Raw genomic sequence first — 17,064 nt, forward strand, 5'->3', positions numbered from 1 at the left:
TAATTTAACTAAAATAAATTCCAAAATTAATTAAAAGAACTGGAAGCGTCAGAAAAAATAGATTATAGTTTTAGTTAGAATAAGTAGCTGCATTAGGAATATTTTCTGACACTAAAAACCAAAAATAATAAAACTTCGCAAAAAAACTTCAGCAATTTATTACAGGAAACTGTAAGTAATAAAAAAATCCTGATTTCATATTCGGATTCACTGTAAAAAGCTATGCTAAAACCATACATTTAATTTCTTCAACCAAAAAGTGTCATTTTGTTACTCATTGTTGTCGATAGAATTACAATAAACAACTTATGGCGAAAGCAGTTATTAATTATATAATTATAACCAATTGCAGTCTATACGTCAGCTAGGGTGAACAAATTTAAGGTTAGAAAAAAAATGCTTACCACATCTATTTCAATTTCCTGGATTTGAAACCTTAGAATAATGGTCCATATTAGACCTAGTGTAAGTCTCTCATTTCCGTCAACAATATCTTCCGCTCCTATGCTCTCAAGTCTAACCTGGAAGAAATAAAAACATATTAATGATTGTGACGAATAGCGAGAAAAAAATTTATACCTCTATTTAGAGGAAGAACGGAACAATAGGAAAAGTCCCTGAATAATCTGGCCTGAAGAACCAACCGAAGGAATATAATTCATTCAAATTTACATAAATTGAAATTACTATCTTGAGTCCCGGCCTTCGAAGACGATTTTTGGGAGACCGAGACTAAGTCATCTTTTGACGTGGCCAAGATATCGAAGCTGTTGGAGATGAATCTTTGTAGGGGGATTGTTCGTTGGTTCTTAAGGCGCTGAGAACTTCGACGTTTGACACTCTGTCAAGGTAGGTGATTCTAGAAATTCTGAGTTGGCATTTTGTTTCAAACGCTACGATCAAACGCTAAGATTTGGTATTGGTTGTTTACCTTTGGTGTCTGAGTTTTACATGAGTAAATTCGATAAGGAGAATCAAGGTATCGAAAAGTCGTGTCTTAAGCAGTAAGGACGGATTCTTGCTACGCCATATGGGAAAAAGAGAAAGTCGCATGGGTCAGCCTCTTTTCCACATCTTTTGAGTGGTTTTGTCACTGGTGATCAGACTACCAAGGAAGGAGAAATCGTCGACTCCCTGAATATTCTCTCGGTTAAATTTTAGGTTTGGCTTAATTGCATCTTGTGGCTTTCTCGAGCAACACATTGCCTTATTTTCGATGCATTTATGACCATTTAAAACAGCTTGTTACTTTGACGACGTCGTTAGCCACGACTTGTAGATCATAAGGCATGTTAGCCATTTCGTCGATGTCGTCGGAGTAGGCTAGCGTGTCTGTCACACATATATGTGCACCACAAGTTGTTTCTACCAGGGATAGAACTGATGTAAGTACGAGATTCAAAATTTCTGGGGACATGAGGCATTGTAGAAGGACTTCGGTGGACGCCTGGAAGCTGTCAATGAGACCTTCACTCGTTAAGACACAGGTCTTATATATAGAGTATATATCTATAGTAACGTCGATCAGGTTTCCTTTGACTCCATTGTGGAGGAGGTCATCTCCAAACAAGGTCAAAGGCTTGTTTAGAATCAATCAAGAACTAGAACAGGTCACAGTGAAATTCCGCTTTCTTTTTCTAAAATCTGCTGTGGTGTGATTCTTGGAATACTGAGGAAGACATAGCTTTAATCCGCTGGAGCGTAATGCAGGTGTAATTTTTCCAGTATGGCTTGTTAAGCTGTTAGGGCGGTAGTTGTCGCAGATCGCCTTTGACCCCTTTCAGTGAAGTACGACAATTGTGGCTTCGCAACATAACGTCAGAAAACTTCATTCTTGGCAGGCAACGTACACGATCTTGGGGAAAGAATCTATAACCATTTCACACTGGACTTTCAGCAGTTCTACTTGGATTCCGTTTGGATCAGGGGCCTTACTTGTCTTCAAGGCATGGATAGTTCCCGTCATCTCCGAACGAACGAGAGATGGAAATAGGTCAAGAAATAGAAAATAAGTTAAATTCGTCAGCATTTGGAAGAATGTTAGGATTTAGTTTTTTTTTTTTTTTTTATGTTCCTTCCATCTCCAGCGAATACCTTCGATACTTTGTCCCAGGAAGCTGCTTTATCTAGCGGTGCGCAAGAACTGGGGCATCTTGTAATTATTAGCTAGCAAACTCCCTTATACATAAAGTGCAAGTTGCCTTTCTTGAAGTATGACTCACACTGTTCGCGATTCTCGCTTACTAAAGTACAACGGGCTCGATTGGAGTTTTTTCTATAACACACTTCAACTGCTCATGTCTTTTCCCGCTCTCTCTGCAAGTCTTGTTATTGTGTTTTCGCTTCACAACACACAATAAAGATTTTTGGCTTTTTACAGTTCTTTTTTTTTTCTAGGAGAGATATTGCGACATCGTTGGTGATGTTAGAGCATTCTGTGACCAGTTTATCCATATCTTCTTTAGATGAGTTATCTAAAGTACCAGTAAGTTCAAATATCAGGGCATAAAATGACTTCTATTTATTTCTTTTTGTTAGTGAGGTGCTGGCAGTAGTAGTAGAAGCATTTTTCTCAAGCAATAGATGATAGAGCTGACCAAGTGAATCCAATTCAAGAACCTTTTTTTTTTAATAGGCCCAATGCACTAAACCCGACATCAGGGGTGTTTGAAATGTGTCCCAGGTGGAGAGGATGTGTGAGGGCTTGAAAAGTACTCTTCTTAACCCAAGTATATAAAATCCCATTCATTTTAACATGTGGTTTTCAGAATTCCCCGGAAGGGTCGGCCCTAGAGTACTTCATGCAGGTACCGTCACTTTCTTTGATAACTCAGACGGGCATAAAGTTTTCCACCTACTAAAAAAGTTTAGAAAAATATCATTTAAAATTTATACCATTTGACTTTAGTAAAGTAAAATACTTGTCATTCTTCAACCAAACCAAGATTAAAGTTCTAATATATATACTAGAACTTGATCCACTCAACATTCGAAGAAATAATGATGTCATAAAGCTAAAAAAAAGTTTTAAAAGCTTAAATGTTCTATTACCCAATTATCAGGGTGACATACCACAAGCTCGGATGGATAGACAGAAAAATTGTTTTATTGCAAGAAAAAACTAGAAGTGTTGACAATAAAAAGGAAATACAAAAAAAATGTATCCATTCATCATCCGACAAGACAGCATAGGAGTCCCTTTTTTTGTTCAATTGTATTCAATAAAAGCATTTGGCCAAGAACGATTGCTTGGGAAAGAGAGGAAAATCTACAAGATGCTTTCAAGTCCATTTCCAAGCATCTTCGTTCCTACAGAATTATCGAAAATTTACAGCTACTGTGATATCCTAAATCAGAGACTTGACTCTGAGCTTCTTTAATATCACAATACGAGAATCAGTTCATTCTATAAAAGAATTCCTGAAAATTCTGGTAGGGGGATAGCGAAAAATCTGATATCTTAAAGCTTATTGTGAAAATAATGTTATGCGAATTTCAAAAATAGCCTTAAATCCCACAAAATGATGGCGAATTGATATGAAATCATCATGCACTTTAGGGACTATGTTTATACGATTTTTTTTTCCAAAATAAAGTTTACGGTCCTTGTGAAACATACAATACTGTGACAAGCCTATACAGAGGCGGTTTTAGAAGGGGACAGAGGGCAAATTAAATCCGAAATTTCCCCATATTTTCCACACTATTCTTTGAAAATAAAAGTAAGTAGACCAAACTGAATTAATTCTAGACTGATTTAAATGAATGAAAATGTTGTTAAAATCTGGCTTGAAAATTTTGGAGAGACAGGGGGAGGGACGCAAATCAAGATTTCGCCCAGGACATAAGAGAGGGCAGAACCACCATTGAGCCTACAGCTATAGCTAGAACCTCAAGAACAAGATGTTTATATCATTACATTCATAAGTTTCGAATTCGCCAAGCCAGATATATGATATTACTCAAAATTATTCTCAAAGAATGGTCTAAAATTTTCCTAGGTTCTAAAAACTTTTCCAACGTATATTTCAATAAAAGAAAAATCCAAAGGAATTTCAAAAGTGTGATTTGGTAAGTGGATATAGCTAATTTTTCAACAACCAAATGATATCAAAACTGACCTTATGTTGGAACGTCTAAACAGAAGGACTGTAGGAAAATAGCATACCTAAAACTTACATCGAGAACATAAAATCTTTTAGGCACGTGTGAATTCTTATGTTTTATGTATTAACGGCAGAGTCCTTTAGGGATCAAAGAACACAGGCTGGGAACCGATGACTTAATCATGCGATGAGGCTAATGCAGACAAAAAATAGTACGTCGAAAATGCATCACTCTAACAAGATCTACGCTATTGCATAGACTGTAATTCTAACATTTTGTTGGTGGTCAAGAAACCAACATGTTTTTGCTGTTTCCAAGATGTGGTATACTTGTGTTATTTGTAGTATAAGTTAAATAAATCAAGCTTTTGTCACTACTTCTTTCCCATGTATTGACTGCTTAGGAACAGTGTGTCAATAGTATAATTATTAACAATAAAATACCAAACACCCTTTTAAGTTTTTTGCTCCTCTGAAAAATTCAAATTTAGTAATTTTACTTCTTTTGTATTAGGGCAGTCATCTTTGATGCCCACGTTAGTGATGGATAGTTCTCTTGCTTCTGAAAAAAAAAAAATAACACAAGTTTAAAAACAAGGATGTGACGAAATTGAAATTGAGCAAATGAAATGTAAAGAAACGAGTCGAAATCTATATATATAAAAATAAGTTGTCTATCTGTGTGTCTGTCTGTCAGGTGACGTCATGTTTCTGTGTCGACTGACGTCATGAAGTTAGTTGTCGTCATTTTTGCTATGACGGTGACGTCATTAAAGATATTTAAGACATATATGTTCACGTAAAAATCTATTAATGTTTAAGTTTAAAATGACTGATGAACTTACAATGACAAAAGCCGATGAAGATGCTCAAAGAGTCTATGCCAAAAAACTTGCTGCTGATAGAGAAAGTCAGAAAAGAAAGCGTGCCGAGGAATCAAAAGAACAGCAAGGAAACAGGCTTGAGGCTAAAGAACGCAAAACCGCGCAGTTAGATGAAGATCCACCTGGACAGCGAGAGTCAAAACATATCAAAACTGAAAATGATAGCGATGATGATTGGGTTTGGGATTTTGACTTGGATAAGGTCATCAATGCCTACCAGATTTTAGTTAAAAAAACAAAGGTTCGGCGATATGTATTTCATAGTGAAGCTGAAAAATAAAGAAGAAAAAGAAAACTGAAAAAAGAAAAAAATGTAAAAAACTAAAAAATACTAAAAAGAAAAAACACTCAAAGAGAAATTACAGACCGGGACACAAATGACGACCGGGACAGAGGGAATCTAAATAACGACCGGGACACTCAAAGAGAAATTACAGACTGGGATACCGGGACACAAATGCCGACCGGGACACAGGGAATATAAATGACGACCAGGACACAGGTATTTAAGATTATTGTTCAAAGACAAATTTTTAATTGTAAGAAGACCGTTGAAAGAGATATTTCTAATTGTAAAATGACTGAAGAACCTACAATGGCAACACCCGAGGAAGCTGCTCAAAACGAATGTATTCAAGCCGAAGTAGCTGAGTTGGTAAAGCGTTATGTTTCAGGTTCTAGGTCCGAGAGGCTCCAGGTTTGAACCTTGGCTTTAGCATTAATACAAAAGAAGAAAAAAACTAAAAAAGGTAAAAACTACAAAAAAAATGTTTCTGTGTCGACTGACGTCATGAAGTTAGTTGTCGTCATTTTTGCTATGACGGTGACGTCATTAAAGATATTTAAGACATATATGTTCACGTAGAAATCTATTAATGTTTAAGTTTAAAATGACTGATGAACTTACAGTGGCAAAAGCCGATGAAGATGCTCAAAGAGTCTATGCCAAAAAACTTGCTGCTGATAGAGAAAGTCAGAAAAGAAAGCGTGCCGAGGAATCAAAAGAACAGCAAGGAAACAGGCTTGAGGCTAAAGAACGCAAAACCGCGCAGTTAGATGAAGCGCCACCCCAACAGCTAGTATTTCTATAATAGATCATTAGAAGTGGGATCCGTGACGAAAAAAGAGAAAATGTCAAAATTTAAATGGAAAAAATGTCTTGCATTCCAAAGATGTCAATTCAAGCATTAAAATTCCTGGAAATTCCTGGAATTTCAATTAGCCAAAAAGATTTACGTTTCCGCAAAAGGGAGAATTGTCGAAGATAGTCTATGTAATAGCGTAAACTTGGGGCTGACAAGAACATTAACAAAATACGTTGAATGTGTAAATTACAGCATTTTTTGGGAAAGAGTGGATCTAGAACCAAGTTCCTTTCAGCTTTCCTACCCTAATATATTGCATGTACACACCGTTAGAATTTTTGGGTTAGGAAATGAATTATAAAATAATAGATGAACTGGTTATGTTGAAAAGTTGAAATTGTAATTTTCGGAGGATTTAAAGGGTGTTCCCATAGAGAAACAGAGATTACTAATAAAAAACTGTTGCGACTTAATAATGTTTGGTCTGTCTACTGACTAAAACTTCACACAAAAGAACCAATCAGATTTCACATTCTTTTTACTGGCTCATAAGAGTTGGGTTCTTTGTCTCTCCAGAAATAATAAATAACGTGGTTATTACCATTACATCATGCCACCTCAATTGGATAATTTCGCATGCTCCTCCTCCACCCATTTTGGTCAAATTTTACTTTTCACTCCCAGTCATGATGTTCTAATTTTACTTTAATTATTTCTTACATCCTCTTCCCATTTTCAATTAGGAATAACACTATTGGTTGGCACCAAATGGATTGTAAAAAAAAGCACAACTTTTGGGAATCTATATCATCCTTCAGCCGTAAAACCTTGCTTAACCATCTCAACCTTGCTTTCATCACAGCTCTTGAAACCGGGATTGAAGCATATTTTTCGTACAGCTTACCGCTTGATTTATGGTCATTAAAATGACTACCTTACCAAACATAAATAATTTTTCTAGAAAACAATGAGCAAATATGCCTCAGCCTTTCAAAGTTCCCTTGTTTCACGGCCGTACTTACCCACCATCATTGCCGTCTCTTCATCATCATTCATTTCTAGTCAAAACGACTTTGATTTCTGAAAGTTATTTTTCAAACCTATTTTCGCACACTGAACTCTCTAAAACTACCAAAATGTCCTTCATTTCGCTAAAACTTTCACAAAAAATCTGTGACATTGAAATCCCGTTTGATATCATGTTCTCCCATAGCCTTTGCAGAGTTCCTTAGGACATGATTCATCAAAATAACCCATGTAAATGGAGATAGGAAACAACACTATTTAATTTCCTGATTCCAAACTGAATCAACAATTAGACTCACTTTCTATCTTAGCCACAGGAATAGGCGTATTGTCCCCGTTCAAAGCACTAATCACTACTATGTACTTACCTGGTATGACGGTTGCAGTAGTAGCTGCAACCTAGTAAAGAGCAAACGTGACTCACAGACAGCAGAGCAGCTTCCTTTTTTTCACATTTCCAGCAAACCTCAAGAACGACCTAACAGAGCTTGGCTATGTACCGATAAAGTGAACGAAACCAATTTGTTCTTCCGTTTATATAAAGACCTACACATAACAACCTCAAAATGAAGTTCAGACTTAATGTGGACACTCTGACTTCCACATATTCATCCTCGTGACTTACATAGAAATGATGATGAAATATGAAAGCTTGCCACTGTAAAGTGCACACAAAGAATTAAATTATATTGTCTTTCGGCTGAATCTTGATGAACTTTTAAACCTGATTTTGTTCCCTCTAAATTCATCCTTTTAAACGTTAGTGAAACTATGTTTAACCTTAAAACAGATTCAAAAATTTCTTTCAACTTCAAATTAACTTTCATATATAACCATGGAAAAATTAATGGTAGTCACGCGATCAGAATAGCCCCTTAAATTTTCTTTAGCGCATTTGAATGATCAACTAAATTTTAAAGGATCCGCAGTAGATTGCACCGCAACAACGAGTAACTGAACAGGAATGCATCAATAATTAAAAAAGAACGAAAACAAACTGAGTATTGTATAAATTAGAGGCAAAAATTTATATGCTCATGTTTGATAGATGTCAGAAATGTTGCTTCTAACATTAAGTCCAAACATTTAAGGGAAGGGGTGTGTTTGTGTGAAGGTTTTCCGAAAATGTATTTTCAAACAGTTCGTGGTAACGAACTGTAGTAAGGAGCGACCCGGCTCAATAGTAAACGAAACTCTAAAAAACGGAGCTTCGATGCTAAAAGATATATCAAAAGAATCAGATTTTCATGCTGATTTTAAATATATAAGTTTCATCCAATTTAGTCTTTGTCATCAAAAGTTACGAGCCTGAGAAAATGTGCCTTATTTTTGAAAATAGGGGAAAACACCCCCTAAAAGTCACAGGATCTTAACGAATCCCTGCGATCACACCATCGCATTCAGCGTATCAGAGAACCCTATAGAAAAAATTTCAAGGTCCAATCTACAAAAATGTGGGATTTCGCATTTTTTGCCAGAAGACAAATCACGGGTGCGTGTTTATTTGTTTTTTTTTTTTTGTTTTTTTTTTCCAGGGGTCATCGTATCGACCAAGTGGTCCTAGAATGTCGCAATCGACTGAGTGGTCCTAGAATGTCGCGAGAGGGCTCATTCTAACTGAAATTGAAAGTTCTAGTGCCCTTTTTAAGTGACCAAAAAAATTGGAGGGCACCTAGGCCCCCTCCCACGCTCATTTTTCTCCAAAGTCAACAGATCAAAATTTTGAGATAGCCATTTTGTTCTGCATAGTCAAAAACCATAATAACTATGTCTTTGGGAATGACTTACTCCCCAACAGTCCCTGGGGGAGGGGCTGCAAGTTACAAACTTCGACCAGTGTTTACATATAATAATGGTTATTGGGAAGTGTGCAGTCGTTTTCAGGGAATTTTTTTTTATTTTGAGGGTGGGTATGAGGGGAGGGGGCTATGTGGGAGGATCTTTCCTTGGAGAAATATATCATGGGCGAACAGAAATTCAATGAAAAGGGCGCAGGATTTTCTAAAATTACTAAAAAAAAAAAAAAACAATGAAAAAATAAACATGGAAAAGATTTTTTCAATTGAAAGTAAAGAGTAGCATTGAAACTTGAAACTAACAGAGATTATTACGCATATGAGGGGTTCTCTCTTTGTTTTTTTTTTGTTTTTTTTCCAGGGGTCATCGTATCGACCAAGTGGTCCTAGAATGTCGCAAGAGGGCTCATTCTAACGGAAATGAAAAGTTCTAGTGCCCTTTTTAAGTGACCAAAAAAATTGGAGGGCACCTAGGCCCCCTCCCACGCTCATTTTTTCTCCAAAGTCAACAGATCAAAATTTTGAGATAGCCATTTTGTTCTGCATATTCAAAAACCATAATAACTATGTCTTTGGGAATGACTTACTCCCCAACAGTCCCTGGGGGAGGGGCTGCAAGTTACAAACTTCGACCAGTGTTTACATATAATAATGGTTATTGGGAAGTGTGCAGTCGTTTTCAGGGAATTTTTTTTTGGTTTTGAGGGTGGGTATGAGGGGAGGGGGCTATGTGGGAGGATCTTTCCTTGGAGAAATATATCATGGGCGAACAGAAATTCAATGAAAAGGGCGCAGGATTTTCTAAAATTACTAAAAAAAAAACAATGAAAAAATAAACATGGAAAAGATTTTTTCAATTGAAAGTAAAGAGTAGCATTGAAACTTGAAACTAACAGAGATTATTACGCATATGAGGGGTTCTAAAAATACTTTAGCATAAAGAGCGAGGTATTTACGAGGAGATAAATACCTCGCTCTTTATGCTATAGTATTTTTAGTTATTTCAACTATTTATTCTACGGCCTTTCTGATTCAGGGGTCATTCTTAAAGAATTGGGACAAAACTTACGATTTAGTGTAAAAAACGAGGTATTAACGAGGGTACAAACCCCCTCATATACATAATAAGAATTAAAGAATATAAAAGTTTGTTACGTAAGTTAATTCTTAAGTTATTTATATTTTTTACTAATAAAAAAATTCGTGAAAAATTAAAATTTATAGTTGCCTTTTTATGTAACCGAAAAATTGCATGGCAACTAGGCCTCCTTCCCCATCCCTTATTTCTCAAAATCGTCTGATCAAAACTAAGAGAAAGCCATTTAGCCAAAAAAGGAATTAATATGCAAATTTCATTTTAATAATTTATGTACGGAGAGCCAAAGTCAAACATGCATTAATTCAAAAACGTTCAGAAATTAAATAAAAAAACTAGGTTTTTTAACCGAAAGTAAGGAGCGACATTAAAACTTAAAACGAACAGAAATTACTCCGTATATGAAATGGGTTGTCCCCTCCGCAATCCCTCGGTCTTTACGTTAAAGTTTGACTTTTTGCTACAATTCTGCTTTTTAAAACAATTAAAAGCTTTAGCGTAAAGAGCGAGGGATTGCGGAGGGGACAACCCATTTCATATACGGAGTAATTTCTGTTCGTTTTAAGTTTTAATGTCGCTCCTTACTTTCAGTTAAAAAAAACTAGTTTTTTATGCAATCAGGATAAAGCATCATGATTTCGTCCTACTAAAAACACTTTGGTAGGATATTACTATAGGAAAATAACATTCTTCCACGTACCTCTTTAAAAAGCATGATTTTTTTTCAAAGAAAATAATATTTCGTTATAAACGCGAAAGCAACTTTGAAAGGATAAAAAAATAATAATAAAATAAAAATAATGCATTTCCCAGATGAAGCATCACAATTTTTTCCCATTTAATACGCGTTCAGAATCGACGCCAAGGTGATAGGGGATACAAGGCCCAGGCCAGACTGAATTTTGCAGTGCTTCGTTACGTTACGTACCCCGCCGATATCAACACACATCGTATGTATCAAGCCGGCTTCAAAGAAATGCATGGTTCATTTACACATTGCGGAAATTCGTCCGTATCTTTTCGAACGATGGCCCAGAAAACGCTACGTTTTAAAGAAAAGTTTTCAAATAAATTCATCAGCGTAACCCTCCTCTGAAAGCTGTTGAGCAATAGAGAGCCAAATGACACTATCTTTCTTGGTTTTCTTATAGCCTGGGCGAGCAGTATTATACAAGCTGGGATAGCCTTGAACCAATATTTAAGATCATGAAGTTTTTGATGATCCATAGTCATGGTTTATTCATTTAAAAACTTTGCCAAGAATCCGTCCTGATTTGACCAAATCGTTGCGAAAACTAGAGTTTTTGAACCACAAAAACGGATGGAATCTCCGCACGGATTGCTAAATCTGGACGGACTTCCACAGCGGATAAATGCACTATCAGTACCATGTAGCCTGTGGCAATCCGTCTTCGTTATGTAAGCTATTCTTGTCTTTCATTTTTACACCAAGACAACCAGAGCTTTCATCACAGTTTCGTCGTTAACTTTTCAGTGAAGTATATTTACAAGTTTTGATTCTGATATGACTCTTGGAAAAACTTGGATAGCAATGTGTTTGAATTTACGAATAATGCGCAAAAATGCTTCCTTTATTTTATTGAATAAAAAAAAAGTTTTTCAACTAAAAGTAAGTAGCAACGATAAAACTTGAAAAGAATAGAAATTATTTCGTATGCGAGGGCGACTTTCCCTTCTTCAACGGTCATTACGCTAAAGTTCTTAGTCCTTTAAAAATCGTCATATTCTTATTAAACGTTTAATAGGAATATTAAACATCTGTTTCAGGAGTCATTTTTGCAGAACTGGGCCAAAAAGTTAAACTTTAGATGAAAGGGCTGAGGAAGGGGCAGCCCTTTTCATACACGGAATAATATTTGTTTGTTTTAAGTTTTAATGTTGGTTTTACTTTCAGTTGCTTCATGTTTTAAGTTTTACTTTCAGTGTAAATTCTCTCGCCTAAAAATTCCCTTTCTGAAGTCCCTCATCGAAAAGAATCTTCATGAACTTTGCAAGGGCAGTTTCTCTCTCTCTCTGCATAGGCAGTTCCTCGGCCGGTCTTTCCAGTCCAGTAATTTTTCTCTCTTTTTTTTTAAATTCTATCCCAATCTATATGTCTCCCTTCTCTTTTTCAAAATCACTTTCAGAAACCTTCCTATCTGTTAGATGTCCTTGTCATATTACAGTGTTTTATCATTGTTACAGTGTTTTATCATTGTATCGTGTGGCCCACTACCGGCCAAGCTTCTCGGGTCAAGTAACCGTTTTACGTTTGTAATTAAATAATTGAAAACCAAGTTTTAACTGCAAGCAAGGAGTAACATTAAAACTTAAAACGAACAGAAATCATTCCGTATATGAAAGTGGTTGTCCCCTCCTCAACGCCTCGCTCTTTACGCGAAAGTTTGACTCTTCCTAACAACTCTACTTTTTAAAACAATAAAAAGCCTTAGTTTAAAGAGCGATGCGTTGAGGAGTGGACAACCCCTTTCATACACGGGATAATTTCTGTTCGTTTTAAGTTTTAATGTCGCTCCTTACATGCAGTTAAAAAAAAACTTTTTTTTTATTTAAATTCTGAACGTTTTTGAATTAATACATGTTTTGATTTTGAATCCCCGGACATGAATAATTAAAAAGAAATTTGCATATTTATTCTTTTTTTCGGCTAAATGGCTTTCTCATAGTTTTGATCGGACGATTTTGATTAAACAAAGGGGTGGGGAGGAGATGAATCCCCTTATTTACGTAATAATTTCTGTTATTTTTAGGTTTTAATGCTGCTCCTTACTTCCAGCTGAAAATTTTTCTTTATTTAATTTCTCATTATTTTTTTCTTTTTTTATAAATAATGCTAGAAAATCCAGCAGCCCCTTCATGGTCATTCTCTTCCCTCATGATAAATTCCAAAGATCCTCCCACGTAACCCCCTCCTATATAGTAATATAGTAATATTAAGTATTACTATTTAGTATTACTATATATTACTATTTTTGTTTCTTGTTTTACTTTTGCTGTTTTTCTTTTGTATTTAGTCCACTTAACATCTGTTTTGTGAAATGGGTGATAACTAAATTATTATTATTATTATTATTATTATTATTATTATTATTATATATAAACAATGGTCAAAGTCTTTAACTTGCAACCCCTCCCCCGGTAGCTGTGGGGGATTAAGTCGTCCCGAAAAACATAATTATTATAATTATAAAGACATAATTATAACCAAAATGGCTATCTCAGAATTTTGATCTGGTGACTTTGGGGAAAAAATTAGCGTGGGAGGGGGCCTAGGTGCCCTCCAATTTTTTGATCACTTACAAAGGGAACTAGAACTTTTAATTTCCGTTAGAAAGAGCCCTCTCGCGACATTGTAGAACCACTGGGTCGATACGATTATCCCTGGAAAAAAAAAAACAAAAAACAAATAAACACGCGTCCGTGATCTGTTTTCTGGCACAAAATACAACATTCCACATTTTTGTAGATAGGAGTTTGAAACTTCTATAGTAGGATTCTCTGATGCGTTGAAATTGATGGTGTGATTTTGAAGATCCAATGACTTTTAGGGGTTGTTTTCCCCTACTTTCTAAAATAAGGCAAATTTTCTCCGGCTCGTAACTTTTGATGGCTAAGACTAAACTTGATCAAACTTATATATTTAAAATCAGCATAGAAATGTGAGTCTTTCGATGTAACTATTGGTATTAAAATTCCTTTTTCTTTAGAGTTTTGGTTACTATTGAGCCGGGTCGCTCCTTACTACAGTTTGTTACCACGAACTGTTAGATAGTTTTTTTTTGTATTAATAAATTATTGATTGAACAATTCCCTCCTCGCTGAAAATAACCCCTCCCGAAAATTCCCCTGGAAAATTTTATCTTCTATGTGTAAAAATTCCCCCTGGAAAACTCCCTCTGGAAGCTTTCCACTTTATGGAAAATTCTACCCTTGGGAAATCCCCCGCAGAAAAGTATCCCCAAATAGTTTCCTCATATTTCTGTAAACAATGGGCAGATTGCATAGCTTACATTCCTTTCCCCAGGGAATGTAGGGGGGTCATGTCATCCCCAAAGGCATAATTATCGGACCTTTAAACATTGCTGAATCAAATGGCTCTCAAAATTTTGAAGATGTCAATGGGGAAAAGGGGGCATGAGAGTGAGGTTAGTTGTCTTACATTGTTTCTGGTCACTTAAGAAGGGAACTAGAACTTTTAGTTTCCATTCATATGAGCCATATTCCAGCCTTCTAGGACCATTGGTTCGATACGATCATCCCTAGGGAAAAAACACAACGAATAATCACGTGCTCGTGATCTTTCTTCTAGCAAAAAAATCAACATTTTTGTAAAGAAGAGCTTGAATTCTCTGCTTGGGGTTCTCTTATGTGCTGAATCTGACTATATGATTTCATTCCCTCCCTTTTTCTTAAATCAGTCAAATTTTCTGAGGCTCGTAGGCTTCCTTTCATTAGAGTTTCGGTTACTACTGGGCCGATACATTTATGAATACAAGAATAAAATATTATCATGAGTTTCATTAGTACTTTCAGCAAGTTTACTTAAAGACGGTTAAAACTGAATTAAGATTAATTTAAGCACAAGCTAGGTGTTAAAATCTATGCTTGCGCGCTATTTTCAAACCTTTACGTCCAACTGGCCGACCACAGTCGAAATGCTGGCCACGCCTTCTATATCGAAGTATCAAGAGGGCCACGCTCTGAGCCCCCACTAGCGCAGGGTCTTACGTGGCCACCCTTTTCGCCAAACCCTGGCATCGGCCTTGCCGCTTTGTCGGATACGAAAAAGCATATATTCCTGTATCTATTTATAATGGAAGGAAAACAATCTTATCAATAAAAATAAACTTTTACAAACTGAAAAATTATGGTTTGAATATAAAAAATGACCATTTCCAGGCAAAATTATCTCAATTTCGTTATTTTTGCCACATTTACGCCAAGGGAATGAAATCACAAAACCCCATCAGTGGCAGTTTCGGCCTCTTGTGCCCAGGACAAAATCTTGATTAGCCCTCCCCCTTGTCTCCCAACAAATTTGTAGGTCAAATTTAAAAAAAAACTCAATTTATTGGCAAAACTATTATGTATTTATTAATTAATTAATAATATTTTTATTATTTAATTATTTATACTTTTTTCAGTTATTATTATTCAATCATTTTTTATTTTCTAATTTATTCTTATTTTTATTATTAACTTAATAATTTATAATTATTTATTAACTGCGCCCACTACTTAAAAAAAAAATTACAAAGCGATTATAACCATTAAACTATCTGTCTCAAATTTTGCGCCTTTAAACTTTCTGCGCCCGGGGCAAGTGCCCCCTCTGACCCCCTCCCAACCCCAGATTACTTCCTGTGGAGCATAATTTTTCCTTGTATGTTTGATGACATTATAGAGATTGCCAAAACTAACACATATTAACTGCAAAATTCCCTTTTCATAAATTTTCGTTTTAAGTTGTAATTTTAGAAGTAAATCCTTTATTTTTAAAATTTTAAGAGACATCTACTAAAATGATTTTTGATACCTAAATCAATCACTAGGGTCAGTCAACATCAGAGTTGCTACCACGACAATTATTCCTGTCAAGGCGACAGACACTTAGTTATATTTGTGTATTGATATATAAAGAAATGCTTCAAATACTCCGTATCACGTTTGAAAGAGAGTTGAAGAGTGATAGAAAAAAAAAAAAAAAACAGAGCTTCGACTTAAACTCTTATGCTTTAAACACCAAGAATAAGATGAAAACTAGAAAAATCCAAACCTTAAAATAAAATAAAAAATATGCAATCTTTGGTTACAGCTTTCTCAAATTAATCGTAACTGGGCGGTCTAAAAGAAAAGATTAATGACAAGTAGGAAGTTGTTGATGACTCTTTTGATTACACTGAGAAATTGGGCGAAACTTAATACGATTAATCTCCAGAAAAATCAATCAATAGTAGTCGGAACTTATTGAAGCTGACATAATACTAGGTATTTTAAGGTTAAATCCATCAATGTTCTTCTCTTTTGCTTCGTTTGTTCTTAGGGTATAATTAAAGTTTTTTAGATTTATAATAAGACGAAGAGTTACCCAGCTTCTGCCATCTGGCGTACATCTTGGAATACCGCTTCTTATACTGCATATAATACAATATGCACGACGCTTAGGCAGACTTCCGCCAACCGCGCCACGCTTGGCATATTTCCACCAAGCATGGCTCGTATCAAATGGTTTACACGATTGTTGAAAGGGGCAGTCACTCGGATTAAGATTAATTTACCATATTTCAGCCTAACAAAGAGCAAACCACGGCCCATAGTAATCAAAAGTTAAAAACCCGTATTCCAAGGAATTGTTTAGTCAGAAAAATTTCCCAATCAACTTCAATTTGGAAATAATAACTGTTCTGCAGATTCAGAATAATAAAAGTTTGCCATACAGGACAAAGACAGTTATGAGAATTTCAAAAAAGAGCCTGAAAGCTCTCAAACATGATGTCGAATCGAAATAAAAAGTACACCCTTCACGACACTATCGTTCGAAACTCGAATACATCGCAAGCAGGTTGCTCAGAAGATTGTAGAGAGAATTATCTGTGGCTTAATCGAAGTTTAATGGTAATATTAAAGTACTTTTTTATGAAAAAGTGCAAGACAAATTCCCCAATCCACGTTAATTTGGAAATAGTAAATATTATTCAGATTCAATATAATAATAGTTTGTAATTACGAACAAATCTCCTGCTTAAAAATAGCGCGAGACAAAATTTTTCAATCCAAGTAAATTTGGAAATAAGAATTATTATTCAGATTCAACATAACGATAGTACGTAAATTACGAAAAAAAGATATGATAATTTCGAACAGGAAAAATAACAAACATGATTTCAAATCAAAATAAAAAATAGACTCTGGAAACCACTATCGTCCGAAAAGCTACACCCCAAGCCGGTTACTCGAAGATAGTAGGAAGATGGTTAATAGCGCTTTCGAAGTTTAATGGCAATACCGATGCAGTTTGTATAAACGACAAGAGAGCATGCCCCTGTGAGA

At 35.5% G+C, this 17,064-nt stretch overlaps 1 protein-coding gene across 1 annotated transcript in view; it reads right to left on the minus strand.

Moving 5' to 3' along the window:
* LOC136026346 (spectrin beta chain, non-erythrocytic 1-like) overlaps window positions 1-17,064 on the minus strand; it is a gene marked incomplete in the record, with an annotated part of 229,939 nt that overhangs the window by 190,123 nt on the left and 22,752 nt on the right. Inside the window, 1 exon segment of the mRNA XM_065702858.1 lies at window positions 405-521. Within this exon segment, the coding sequence (XP_065558930.1) occupies window positions 405-521 (117 nt within the window).

This window comes from Artemia franciscana, chromosome 4 (genome assembly GCF_032884065.1).
Source record: "Artemia franciscana chromosome 4, ASM3288406v1, whole genome shotgun sequence".
NCBI lineage: Eukaryota > Metazoa > Arthropoda > Branchiopoda > Anostraca > Artemiidae > Artemia > Artemia franciscana.